This window comes from Jaculus jaculus, chromosome 9 (genome assembly GCF_020740685.1).
Source record: "Jaculus jaculus isolate mJacJac1 chromosome 9, mJacJac1.mat.Y.cur, whole genome shotgun sequence".
Taxonomy (NCBI): domain Eukaryota; kingdom Metazoa; phylum Chordata; class Mammalia; order Rodentia; family Dipodidae; genus Jaculus; species Jaculus jaculus.
In genome coordinates this window covers 38,434,850-38,448,682 of record NC_059110.1, presented here as the reverse complement: position 1 = coordinate 38,448,682, position 13,833 = coordinate 38,434,850, and the positions used below count along the sequence as shown (strand labels likewise).

The 13,833-nt window shown below is 39.2% G+C and overlaps 1 protein-coding gene across 1 annotated transcript in view; it reads right to left on the bottom strand.

Annotated features, from left to right (window-relative positions):
• The window catches only part of Themis (thymocyte selection associated), a 189,508-nt gene that overhangs the window by 99,629 nt on the left and 76,046 nt on the right, over positions 1-13,833 (bottom strand). The window contains exon 3 of the mRNA XM_004651342.2: positions 11,221-11,679. Coding sequence (XP_004651399.1) covers positions 11,221-11,679 — 459 coding nt within the window. The remainder of the gene's footprint in view (positions 1-11,220; positions 11,680-13,833) is intronic.

The following is a 13,833-nucleotide window of genomic DNA, read 5'->3' as shown; positions in this document are numbered from 1 at the left end:
AGTTTTTTTAAAATGACAGCTCCTGTAAATTAAAAATATGAGAGCTGGAATTAAAAATTCATCAAAACAATGGAAAATGTAGCTAAGGAATTTTCCCTGAAGGAAAAACAAAGACAAAGAGACAGAAAAAAGAGTCTTAGAAAATCAGAGCTGAGGCTTTAATAGGAAAACAGAAGTTGAAGAAAGAAAAAACAAAATGTAATTGAGATAAAATAATCAAGAAAGTCATTTCAAAATGGAGGACCTAGATTTGCACACTTAAAAAATTCTCATCCCTGGCTAGAGGGATGGCTTAGCAGTTAAAGCATTTGTCTAGAAAATGTTAAGGATCCAGGTTTGATTCCCCAGTACTCACATAAGCTATTTACACAAGGTAGTACATGAGTTTGGAGTTTGTTTGCTAGAGCAGGAGGCCCTGGCAAGCTCATATTCTCTCTCTCTTTCCTTGCAGGTAAATAATTCAAAACAAAAAAACTGTTGGCCTGGAGAGATGGCTTAGTGGTTAAGGTACTTGCCTGTAAAGCCTAAGGACCCAGGTTCAGTTCTCCAGATCTCGCATAAGCCAGATGCACAAGGTGACATATGTGTCTGGAGTTCATTTGTTGTGGCTAGAGACCCTGGCACACCCATTCTCTCTCTTTTTCTCCTTATCTTTCTCCTTCCTCTCTGTCTCAAATAAAAAAAAAAAAAAGAAAGAAACACAAAACTGTCATCACAATGGCAGAAAAGACCAATCACAGCCCATAACAGTGGAACTTCAGGAAGTCACAAATAATCTCTCAAAGGCATTCTTCAGAGGAGTTAACTTTCAAAATTATGAGGGGAAATATTGTCCATGTATTTCTGTAAGAAACTACCATTGATCATAGTTGGGGAAAGGGTATACATTTTTCAAACCTGTAGCTTCTCTACTTAATATCCCACATCCTTTCTCAGGACACATGGAGAAGGTGGACCCCATTAGAACTGGTAAAAAACAAGAAAGTGTAAGTTATTTGATTCCAGAAATAGTTAACACAAAAGCAAGGCAAAAATAAGCCACAAGGATAATAATTTGTAATGGTAACCCCAGGACACACCTATACAGTAGTGAAGGACTCAGGAACCAGATAGACGCCATGATAGGCTTCAGAGTCCTCAGTAGGCCTAAGTTTCTGTTTCCCAGCAAGGTCTAAGTTTCTATCTTCCAGTAAGGGTGGGTTTAACACTTACTGGAAACTGACTATGCCATACATTCCTGTAGTCATAGATAAGTTCAATTCCCCTAGCCCCAGCCTGCCAACTTTGCTGGCCAAAATCCTAAGCCAACCAGAGGAGTACACTGTTTAAATCAACCAATCATGTACCCATCCCTTTCTTCTATGTTCAAATCCCTATAAAAACCCTACCCTCCCACTACTCAGGGCTCTTGTACAGATCCACTGCATTGGTGAAGTCAAGAGACTGAGCTTAAGCCCGAAATAAAACTCCTTGTCTTGCATATGTGTTTGGTTCTCCTTGGTGGTCACTGGGGATGCCAAGAACTGGGCATAATATTTGGGGGCTTGTCCGGGATCTCAGCAGAGACTGCTGAGGACCACCAACACGTGGAGCTCAGGTCACCGGCTGATAAGTGTGCTTCTGTGTTGTGCTTCTGTGTTTTGTCTTTCCTGAAAACCTGTCCTTCATTCTTTCATTCATTAGAAAATTGTGGTTGGGCGGATGTGCCCCTAGAGGCCAGTCTGGAAGGCAGGGCCTGGGTGCCCCAGGCCTACCAGGAAGGGATTTCATCCTCTCCTCTCCCCCAACCCCATTTGTAGAGATAACATGGGTTGCTACCGCAGAACAGAGAGATGCCATGGTCTCATTCACTTTTATAGTAGCTGTCCACTTTGTTCAGATGGGTCCTGGGTGCCCCAGGCCAGCTCGGAGGGGATTTCATTCCCCTATCTGTAAAGACAAAGGGAGAGGCTGTTGTCTCAGTTTTGTAGTAGCTGGGCCACTCTGTCTGGATGGCAGGTCCTGGGTACCCCAGGCCCAGCTGGAGGGGATTTCATTCCCCTATCTGTAGAGACAAGGCGAGACATTGTTGTCTCAGTTTGTAGTCACTGGCCAGCTGAACTTTTTTTGCTGTCTCTTTTCTTTGTTGGAATTACTATTTGTGTGCTTGGACAGATGGGACAGATGCAGACTACTCCAGTTTCTTTACTGACAGACTGCTTTCAGGATGATAAAATTAGGGCCTCTCAGAGTCACAACATTCCCTCTTTGGGTTATGGGGCCCCCAGACCAAAATGGTAATCAATTTGGGATGACTGTCAACAATTGCTACAGATTCTCTTTACTACAGAGGAAAGAGAGAAGCCAGACTGAAGCCCAGAAATTGGTTCTGGGCACTGATGGGAATCCCACCGATAATGAGGCTCATTGATGCCTTCTTCCCTTTGACTAGATCAGACTGAGATTTCAACACGGCAGCAGGTAAGGAGGGAGCTGCTCAAATTTCTCCCGGGAGTGTCTTTCTCTCTTCACACACTCACCCACCCCTGGTTGCCTGGATGCCTTTGGGGTGAACCGTGGCAGCCCCCCGAGCAAAAATCCAAAAACCCACAGCTGGTGTCTTAACAGGGACCTTATGAGATGGACCGGGTGGGTGAGTGCTCTCCCAGAGGGACTGGGAGACATCAGCCCATGTGGCCTTGCCTCCATGTTTGGAGGGCTGGCAGGTTTCTCTTTATCCTCCTTTATTTTCGGTTCGCTCCATTGCATGGGACCAGACACAATGAACTGGCAACTAAAGTCTTTTGTCTGAGGCCACTCTTCAGAATTGACTAGTATTGGCCAGCCATCCTCTTCTTGGACCCTGACAACCTGTTGGGTGTTGGCAGAAACCCTCTATCTATTTCTCTCTGACACAAAAAATTCCCAGTAACACATCAACCTCTTAAAAGCCTGTAGGGCAGGTTGGCAGCCTCTTAAACTTGTGGACAGGCTCACTCCCAGAACTTTGGGGAATCCCCCATGTGCTAATCAGCCCTTGGTAATGTTGCCCTCTGGTCTTGGCATTTCTAATCTTTCTCTGTCATGGGTAACATTGCCTCCTGCCAATATATATATAGAGATATATATCTCAGATCCATGGAGTAAGAGCTCTTCTGAAAGTTAAGGGAATTAGCTCTGCAGAGGGAGGCCGGCTCCTTTTGGGAAGAAGTCCTCCGGGTCATTTCTGGATTTCTGAGCATCCATGTGGACCTGCATAGCTTCTCTGGCTAGGAAATGAAAAGCTCAGGATGGAAATTTCTCCTTACTCCCTTTAAGCAGAAAAATTACAAGACAGCTTTGCAAGCACTCCAAAGAAGCTTGGGTCAGAGTCAGGTGGCAGACAGACAATGGCACCTCTGCCCATGCAGGTGCCATGTCTCTGCCTCCCCTTCCAGTGGGCTGCCTTCTTCAGAGGCCTCCTGGCAGTCCTGGAGCCCCTCCCCCCCTTTTCCCCTTCCAGTATTCCAAATCCTTGGCCTCTCAGCAGTCTTCTTAGCCATTAACTCCACATGTACTATACTGGACCCCTGGAGAGTGCCGGAAGAAGGGCAGGGCTGATCTAAGGTGTATACAAGCCCTGCCCAGCTGCAACAGCACACAAAAAAGTGGCAAGAAAATAAAACCTATAAAGAACTGAAGTTCTATGTAAAAAATGTATCAACTTTGTTACATGATATCATAAATATAATACTGAATTTATGTTCTAGGTCAACTTCAACTTCCATAGAGGATTATTAAAAACAACAGAATTCTCTCTAAAGTGGTAAATTATAATTTGTCAGGTATTAACAAATTATAAAGTACTTAAAAGGAGGAGGCAACTGACCTGAATTCTAGGCCAGCCTGCCTCAAGATAGTAACAATATTTGCCTTAGTTTAGTGACTTATTGGTATTAATGACATAAAATTGTCTTTAGACTACTCACTTGTTAGTGAGTAATACATTAATTAATTTGGTGTAGTTTTTCATAATAGCCTTATAACAAAGGTGGTTAATAAAGGGATGAGATGAATTGATTGAAGGAACTGGGAAGGAATTTTTTAATGTTGGGACATAGAATGCTCATTAAAAATGCTTTTTGAATGGTTGCTAGATGAGAATTTAAAGTATGTGGATAAAGATGTGCATATGTAGGAAAGAATTTTCAGGCTAAACCTAAATGCCATGCCTAACATTAGAGATTTTTCAACTGTTTACAGACTCTTAAGGATGCTCTAAAAGTTTTATATAGGGACACAGTCTTAATCTAAATTCATCTTACATTAGACACAAGTGATTCCTATGCTAGGTGGGTCACAAAGTCATAAGTACAGATGTAATTGGTGGTTTAACCAGGTTAAACATAGACAAGAGTCTATCACCTTGTGTTTTGCGATGGGTAAATTTGCTATGTATAAACAAACAATTTCAGAATAGGAAAAGAATGTCAGGGTGCTTATCTCTCTGCTCTGTAATTTCATTTTGCTCTTGCTTTCCAACATATGCTACTTAAATTCATGGAAAGCTGGACTCTGAAAAAAAATAGATGGAACCCCTTTTATCTCAGACTCCATGCAAGTTTAAGCCATGTGTCCCTCAGACTCTGACTAGAGACAAAATGGCCAACTGTCTCTGACAAGGAAAAAGGAGTACAGCATATAACTGTGGTTCTCTTTAGTTCTTCTCTTTTGAACACCTAAAGTCACATCTGTTAGATAAAGTTTCTCACTAGACAAAATGCTAAATAGGTAAACTGAGTCAAGGTATTTGATCAGGTTACAAACTCCTTACATAAGATAAGCATCAGACTTACCTAATGTGTATATCAGGGGAAGGGCCTCTTCATTGAAACATTTAATTGGATTAAATCTAATGTTTACCTGATGCCAAGGTTTTAATCAGTGGCAAAACAGTCTTATGATAAGGCCTCACTCATTAACAGATCACTGATGCTAATTTGTTATGAATTAAGGGTTATAAAACTGGCTTTGACTCTCTCAGTAAATTAGGTTCCTCTTTTCATCAAGGTCTTAACTATTCTTAAGATAAAGCCTCACATAAAAATGGTTAATTTCCAAAGGTAAAGTACTCATACCTAAAGACATTGTGACTTTAAAGATAACTTCAGTCTTAGTTATAATATTTCTGTTGAATGGTCATAACTAGGTTTAATCACTTAGGTTTAAGTGATTTAATTTCAGTAATGATAACTTTCATCTTCCTGGGTTATGTTGGGATAGCTTACTTAAGCTTTATCAAATTTAAGTCATGGGTAAAACATAAAATTGTTTTATGTTAATAAAAATTTCTGTGGTACATAAAATCAATAGCTATCAAGTTTAAGCCAAAATCAGTGGTTGTCAAATAATGTTTTTTTCTTTCAAAATGATTTATCAAGGGTTATATTAAACCACACCTACCACTGTGAAAACGGATGGAATTGCCACTTGGATTCATCACACCCACCCATATCCGACCAGCAGATCCACTGGCTGAACCTGAGAACTATCTGCCACAACAGAAACGCAGCACCCCACTCAAGCTTCAACTCCTGATCCTGACTGTGCTCCTAACTGTACATATTGTGGAAGCTACTCCCCACCAAATTTATAATCTGACCTGGATAATAACCAACACTGCCATGGAGGAAACTGCTAACTCCAAATCACATCTTGCCCCACGGTCCTGATTTGATCTTTGACCCCCATCAACTAGTGGGTGACTCATGGGATTCTGTGATGAATCAGGAAATTTCTTATTTCTATGTATGCCCTGGGCACTTAAAAAGCAAGAATCAAAGGGGGCTGTGGAGGACCTGAAGCTTTCTACTGTGCTGGCTGTCAATGTGTGTCTCCCGGAAGGGTATATTGGAACCCGCCTACTCAGGGGGACCTTATCACCATGACACTGAACCAGAACAGGCACCAAAATGGACCATGTTACCTCCCTCCCTTGAAAGGAAATGAGACCTGTAATTTTGTTTCTCAGAAGTTTATGAAAAAAGGGAGACAGGTGTCCTGGGATAATGAAAAAACCTGGGGAATAAGACTGTATGTTATTGGGTATGATCCAGGTGCCTTATTTACTATCCTGTTGGTGACATTTCCCAATGCAAGCCTGGTAGGTGCAAGAACAGGCATTGCAGCACTCACCCTTCAAGGAAAACATCAAGTATAGACTTAGACATTCAGAGGCTAAATTACTCACTTAGAGAAAAATGTAGATTCCTTAGTTGTGATTGTATTATGGAATAGACAGGGGTTGGACTTATTATTCCTCCAGCAAGGGGGACAATGTGTGGCCTGAAGGAAAGAATGTTTTTATATCAACCATTCACGTGTAATTAGAGACTCAATGGTGAAGGTAGGAGAGAATTTGGAAAAAAAAAAAAAAAAGAGAAGCTGATAAAGGATGGTTTGACTCATGGTTCAGTCATTCCCCATGGTTACCAACTCTGCTATCTGCTTTAGCAGGGCTATTACTTTTGTTTTTGTTGCTAATCACAGTAGGACCTTACATTATTAATAAATTAGTTTCTTTTTTAGGGAACACATTAATACAATACAAATTATGGTTTAAAATCACAGTATATATATCATTAGACTCCACTCACTAACCCAATCAGGATCCAAGATTGGCTCCTCATGGTACAATGAGAGGGGGGAATGAAGGACTCAGGAACCAGATGGATGCATAACAGGCTTCAAAGTCCTCAGTAGGCCTAACTTTCTGTTTCCCAGCAAGGTCTAAGTTTTTATCTTCCAGTAAGGGTGGGTTTAACACTTACTGGAAATTGATTACACTATACATTCCTGTAGTCATAGATAAGTTCAATTCCCCTTGCCCTAGCACCAACTTTGCCCACCAAAATCCTAAGCCAACCAGAGGAGTACACGTACCCATCCCTTTCTTCTATGTTCAAATCCCTATAAAAACCCTACTCTCCCACTACTCAGGGCTCTTGTACGGATCCACTGCGTTGGTGAAGTCAAGACACCAAGCTTAAGCCTGAAATAAAGCTCTTTGCCCTTGCATACGTGTTTGGTTCTCCTTGGTGGTCATTGGGGATGCTGAGAACTGGGCATAACAATATGTCTACCAAGCAATTGATACAGGGATGAGAAATGCCAGAAGGAACATTTTCAGGGAAAAATTAATACCAAAAGAGACTAAAACCCAACAGACTGCCTCTTTAAAATGTACTTATTTATTAGAAACAGAGAGAGGGAGAGAAAGAGGAAGAGAGAGGGAATGGGCATGCCAGGGCCTCTAGCCACTGCAAATGAACTCCAGATGCATGTGCCACCTTGTGCATCTGGCTTACATGGGACATGGGTCTTTAAGGCTTTGCAAGTAAGTCCCTTAACCACTAATCCACATCTCCAGCCCCCTGCCCTTTTTTTTTAATGAGAGAGGGAGAGAGAGAATTGGCATGCTAGGGCCTCCAGTCACTGCAGTCAAACTCTAGAAATGTGAATCCACCTTGTGTGCATGAGAAACCTTGCACACTTGCATCACTGTGTGTCTGGCTTATGTGGGACCTGCAGAATCAAACTTGAGTCCTCAGGCTTCAAAGGCAAGTGCCTTAACTACTAAGCCATCTCTCCAGCCCTCAGTAGGTGCTTTCTAAAGTCAACAACTTTAAAGCCAGTTCTGCCCCTATTATTTGTAAATGAGAAGACAAATACCAGAAAGCAGGAGAGATGACACTACTAAAAAAACTACTACTACATTACTACTACTAATTAGCTCAAGTGGGAGACTATATGTGTAGCAGTTTGAATGGATGTCTGCCATAGACTCAGATGTTAAAAGTTAAACTTGTAACTTTGGTCTCCAGCCACAAAGCTGGAGGAGGTGTCACTGGGGGTGGATCCTGGAGCCAGCCCAAAGGTGGGCAGAGTGGTTTGAGCTTGCTGCTGGTTATCACTTGTTGCTTTTGGTGTTTTCTGGATGGTGGTGTCTTTTCTCTTTGCTTGGATTTATGAATGGGATCCAGCTTCCTCCATCATAGATGTAACTTCACCTGGTCTTTAAGCTAAAATAAATCCCTTCTTTCCATAAACACTGTCTGGTTGGATGTTCAGCCCAGCATTGTGAAACTGTCTACAACAATAGGAAAAAATTGGGAAGTTTGCTAATAACTTTGTTATACCTCTTATTACTATTTGATAATTTACTACTATTTATCTTAATAAAGGTTGAAAATATTTTTGAAGTCTTGGGATGCTGAAGATTGAAGTTGTTTCTGTCATTCATTTATTACCCAAAATGCAATGTTCTGAGATGACCTTTTCAAGTCTCCTTACACTTGTGTGTCTTCTGCTTAGAAAATCAATTTCTTTTATATCTCAGTAAAGACTGTGCCCCAAGCTTTGGGGCAGCATTAGGATTTTCTTCTAAAAAACAAAAAGACCTATATAATGCAAAATTTTCTGTTAAGGAGGAGCCAATTAGCAACCTATATATTAAAACATAGTATTTAACAAATCATAATGGTCAAGTCATTGATTTTTATGAAGCAAACATAAATAACTAATTCACATTTCACTTGTAATATTACACATTTCATTGATTAAATAATGCTCAAACATATCTCAAAAAGATTCATATGAGACCAGTAGTTACAGGACTTAGATTATAATTTCTATCTTTTTCCAGTGAGAGTTAACTTTTAACACTGAAGCTGATGGCCAGTAGGCTCTTAGGCCTATTGTGTAGTTTGGACCAGGAATTCCAGAAACAAATATTTCACTTAAACATTTTTGCTCCATTTCTTTTTTATGGAGTTTAAATTGTCACCTTAATAACATATTAAAAACAAGTAATAAGAGTAAAATATCTGATATTCCTTTTTCTCCAGCAAATAAATATTTCATAGCTTCCTTTAGTGCTCCATCTTTTTCATGTTCTCTTCCTCTAGGGTTAAGATAAAACATCCTCTCTCTTCTCAGACCTGTTCTTTTTCCTGTCACTTTTAGAAAGAAAGACTCAAGCCTAGAGGGCTTTTAACTATGCCTCACACTCCGGCCTACAGAAAGCAACTTTTCAACATACTTTGACTTTGAGGCATACTTAAATCTTCAATTTAAGAAAGAATAATGATGTACAGGAAGATCACAACTGATTCAAAGGACAGTCTGCATTCTATATTTAGGGGGAAATGGCAATAACACAGACATTTTAAAAGTGTGACACCTGTGGTGTGCATTAATACTTTATGTTCATATAACACTCTGCACCAATACACGTGACGCCAGTTTCACTCAGCAACTGTTCCCAAATGGCTACACAATAAGTAATAGTGTTTAACATCGTCTGAGAATTACCAGAAAAAATACCCAGAATAATGAACATGAAAATTTAATTTTGATAACTAGTAAAAATCAGGCAAAAATACTTTGTGAAAGATTTTTTTTATATCAGCCAAAGCCTTTCTCTGGTTCTTGATCAGCAGAAAACTGTATTTAAGTCTACTTACGTCATTCTTTTACCAAACTCTGCTCTTCTGGCTTTTATATTTGATAAATGCATTTCTGTCCAACCAGCAGATGAAGCCAAAGGCTGAAAAGAAAGCTGAGCTAGTTCCCTTCCAATAGACTTTTATGGGCCCTACTGGCTGCATATTTTGAGTGGCCACTAAGCTTCTCAGTTTCTGCTATTACTACTTCTATTGAATAGACCACTAGCCCCTGGCCATAATCCTCACTGGCATCACTCCACTCCTCTGTCTTTCTCAGCAAAACAATCCTTCTGATCAGGAAAAAGCTCCACTCCATTGAGTAGATTTGATGACCTTCCATTATGGATTTCACATCCCCAGGTGTTTCATATTTTTTCAGTCTGCCCAGTCCTCTTTTTCCCAATGTGGAAACTCCAATCGCTTCCTTACTTGCTATTCCACAAGTCACCACTGCTGCCCTAACTTTGCACCTTGTTGCTTTGTCTGCCTCTCTCCCCATTCATCCCTCAAGACTTGCTATCTCATCTAAATTCATTCAAGGTTTTAGCCATGCTATCCACATGATTGGGTCCTGTGTTTGTTCTCAGTTACAACCTTGTGACATGTAGAAGATGCTAATCTTAGAAAGTGAACAGACTTGAAAATGATAAAATGCTATCTGTTATTTATGAATATTGAGACAAACTCAACCCATTGTTGCATGTTTCCAGTTTGTTGTGATCTTGAATAATTTTTGAAATTAAGCCACACAAAGAATTCCTATACCCTTGGTTCAACATGAATTGGTAAATTCCTGGTTAAATGTTTAGTATGACAGAATTTGCTCCACAGTTCCAAAATTGGCAAAAAGAATATCAGATTTTCCATAATTGTAATAGTATAATCAGAGCAGAAAGAAACACATTTTGACATATTTATGGAGGTAGTGTTATATATTGTCTGATGCTCTCAGATTCTTTAATACTGCTTTATTTTACTGCTGAGACAAGTCCAGAAGGTGAAAGAAGGTATCAGCATCCCTTCTGCATAGCCACAGAGATTGAAGAGGCTCACCCAAAGCTATGACTTACAAACTCCTTGAACCTTGAATCTCACCTATGCTATCACTATCCTACCACCGTGGTCCATCTCCTGTCCCCACCCACTTTAACCTTCATTGTGAAACAGAAACTTGCTTTATGCTTAGACTGGTCTTGAGTTTGTTATCCTCCTGAACTTAGCCTCTAGAACAGCTGAGATTGGAAGCCTGTGCCATCAGACCCATCTATAATCCACAAGTTTTCACTCTAGGTTCAGAATTTTCTACTCCACTAATTGCCCATGTAAAGAAGAAAAAAGAAATCAGTGGCTACATATGAAAATACACCTATGTATGAATTAATGTATGGTTTCTCGTAAATCATAAAGACTCCATATTAAGAGGTTATGTTAGGTGGCTGAGAAAAAAAATGCAGAAGAAAACTATCTTTGCCACTTTGGTAGATCATTTTCATAGAAGAATGCTGCTTTATAACAAAATATTTTCATTCTAAAAAGTAGCTGTTTAATAAATGTGCTTAAATGGTAGCAATAAAATGATGAGTATTTTAATCTGTGGACACCTGAAAGTCATAGCATCTTTCCTTGGATGGTATATACAATTTCTGACATGTCTATGTCACAGGAAACTGGTACAGGGCCCCTTTCTGGGTTCTGCACCCTTCTCTTTGCCACATCCCACAATGCTCACACAGCACCATCCTTAGGAGATACTTACATTTCATCACGCCTTGAATTTCGTAAACAGGCTTGAGAATCAGAGTACCATAGAAGTCTTTAGGGAACGGGTTTGTTGAGTCCCATTTATTTGAGAAATCTGTAAGTTGCACCATTCGTGTTCTATTCTTGGGAATCTTCCATTGGACAATTTCTTTCAGGGTATAGATATGTTCATCTTCACACTCATAGAACTCTCCTTTCTGTGACAAAGGCAAGGTGAATGAGTGCTTTTGATGGTTTCTTGTCACTTCACAATTCACCAGTATTTTTCCATCAACCTCTTCTAGTGAGCTGAGCGTGATTGGCTCACCTTGCTTTATGATAAGATTCTCTAGTTTTAGTTCATTCAGAAGATAGAAGCTAGGGTGTCCCAGTCTGTTGGATCCAATATGAAAGGTTCTTGTAATTTCTTCCATAGTAAGGTATGGAGTTTGGTCAGCCACAATCTTAAAGAGACCTAAGAATAGAATTGGGTTAATAAAAGAGAATCTTTTTATAAGAAAGGTTCTTTCATAAGCAAATCACAAATAGCTATCAAACAGCTTGGTGTGGGTTTCAGATGTAATAATTTTTAAAGATTGAAGATATTTGTTTTAGTCTTAAATTTATCTATTAAGTTTCAGCATAGTGTGTGTAGATTACTGGGTCATCAGATTGGGCAACATAAATAGGAATGAGGAAGAAATAAGTTGAAAAAGGAAATTTCTTGTCCTTGGAAATGTGAACTCTGATTAAGATACTGGCTCTGTCTTGACTACCAATATGATTTTGAGGAAGGTATTTAATCTCTCAAGATCACCTATTTTAATTTTAAAAAGAGAATATTTGATTAGATTAATTTCCCATGGACATATTCTCTATACATACCAAATTAAAAATACTCCAGGAGGAAATTAGTTGTCAAATTTTATAATTGAAAAGCTATATAGCTGGGACTAGAAAATGGTGATAATTGTACAGTATTAAAAATGTATTAAGTGCATCTGAATTGTATGCAGTACAATCAAATAATTATGTTATATTGCTTTATCATCATAAAAAATAACTGCACATTTCTAATGTTTGATGCACTGTTACTCTCAAAAACTTTTGATGCACTGTTACTCTCAAAAGTGGAATGTGATGTGTAGAATTTACAAAGTTTAGTTCATTGTAAAACACTTGGAGGAAAGCACATTAACAAATCATAGTATAATACATCACAGTGCCTCTCTTCATCTCATAACACTCCTTGGACATATGAAAGGTCAGCCAATTGTCTTGAATGGAATATACTTAACATATCATTCTATTATTAATTCTCTAATTTTTTTCCACTGAAATTTTACTATCATACTAATTTACATCTTACTAATTTCACAATTTAAACTTTTCTGTATATTATCAGCATGGGCAATACTGCAAAGAATTTCCACTCTTTAAGATAGAGCTTTTCAGGATGGGGTTGGTGGGAGGTAGAGAGATGGCTCAGCAGTTTAGGTGCTTGCCTACCAAACATAATGACTCAGGGTTCAAATCCCCTGTACAAATGTGAAGCCAGATACACAAGGTGGCACATACATCTGGAGTTAATTTGCAGTGGCTAGAATCCTGGCATGCCCATTCTGTCACTCTCTCATAAATAAATAAAATATTTTTTAAGTTATAGCTTTTTTATTTTTTGTTTATTTTTATTTATTTATTTGAGAGCGACAGAGAGAAAGAGGCAGAAAGAGAGAGAGAGAGAATAGGTACAGGGCCTCCAGCCACTGCAAATGAACTCCAGACACGTGCAGCCCCTTGTGCATCTGGCTAACATGGGTCCTGGGGAATCGAGCCTCGAACCAGGGTCCTTAGGCTTCACAGGCAAGCACTTAGCCTCTAAGCCATCTCTCCAGCCCCAGAAAGTTATAGCTTTTTATTGTTACATATTTTAGTACTTCCCTTGAACTATTGTTTTCATTTTGGACATATCTGCTTTGCTTTTTGCTTCTCTCTCTCTCTCTCATCAGATGTCAGGCTCCATAGCTCACTCCTAGGCCAGGAGAGCAGAGTTATCTGGTCTCTATTCCCCTTTGCAGGACAGGAGTTACAGGTGTACATGGCCACATCCAGCTGTTTGTGTGGGTTCTGGGGATTTTAGCTCAGATAAACTTGGAACCCTCAGGCCCTCATGCTTCTGCAAGAAGCACACTTAAGAACTGAGCCCTTTCTCAGCCATCTCTCCATCCTGACATACCTGCTTTTTATTATATTCAGAAATGTATTTGTTAAGTAGATTTTAGTAAATTCCAGATAAAATAAGGACAAAGGAAAAATTAATTGCTTTTCCAAACAAAAAGTAAATTAACAAACATATATCATCATACTCTAAGAATACAGCATACTTTAAAAACAACTGCAATGAAATAGCCTGAAGAAGTTAGTTATTAGCTCGCTCAATAAATGTATTCCAATTAAATTCACATATATCAAAGTAATAATTAGATTGTGCTATCTTTTATGTATATTTGGAGTAACTCTTCAAATATTCCTGAGAAGTAAAGCTTAAAGTCTACATTTGTTTGTACAAAAAAAAAAATGAATTCTGGTTACTTTTAGATATAAACCTACTGAAATACTATATGTGATG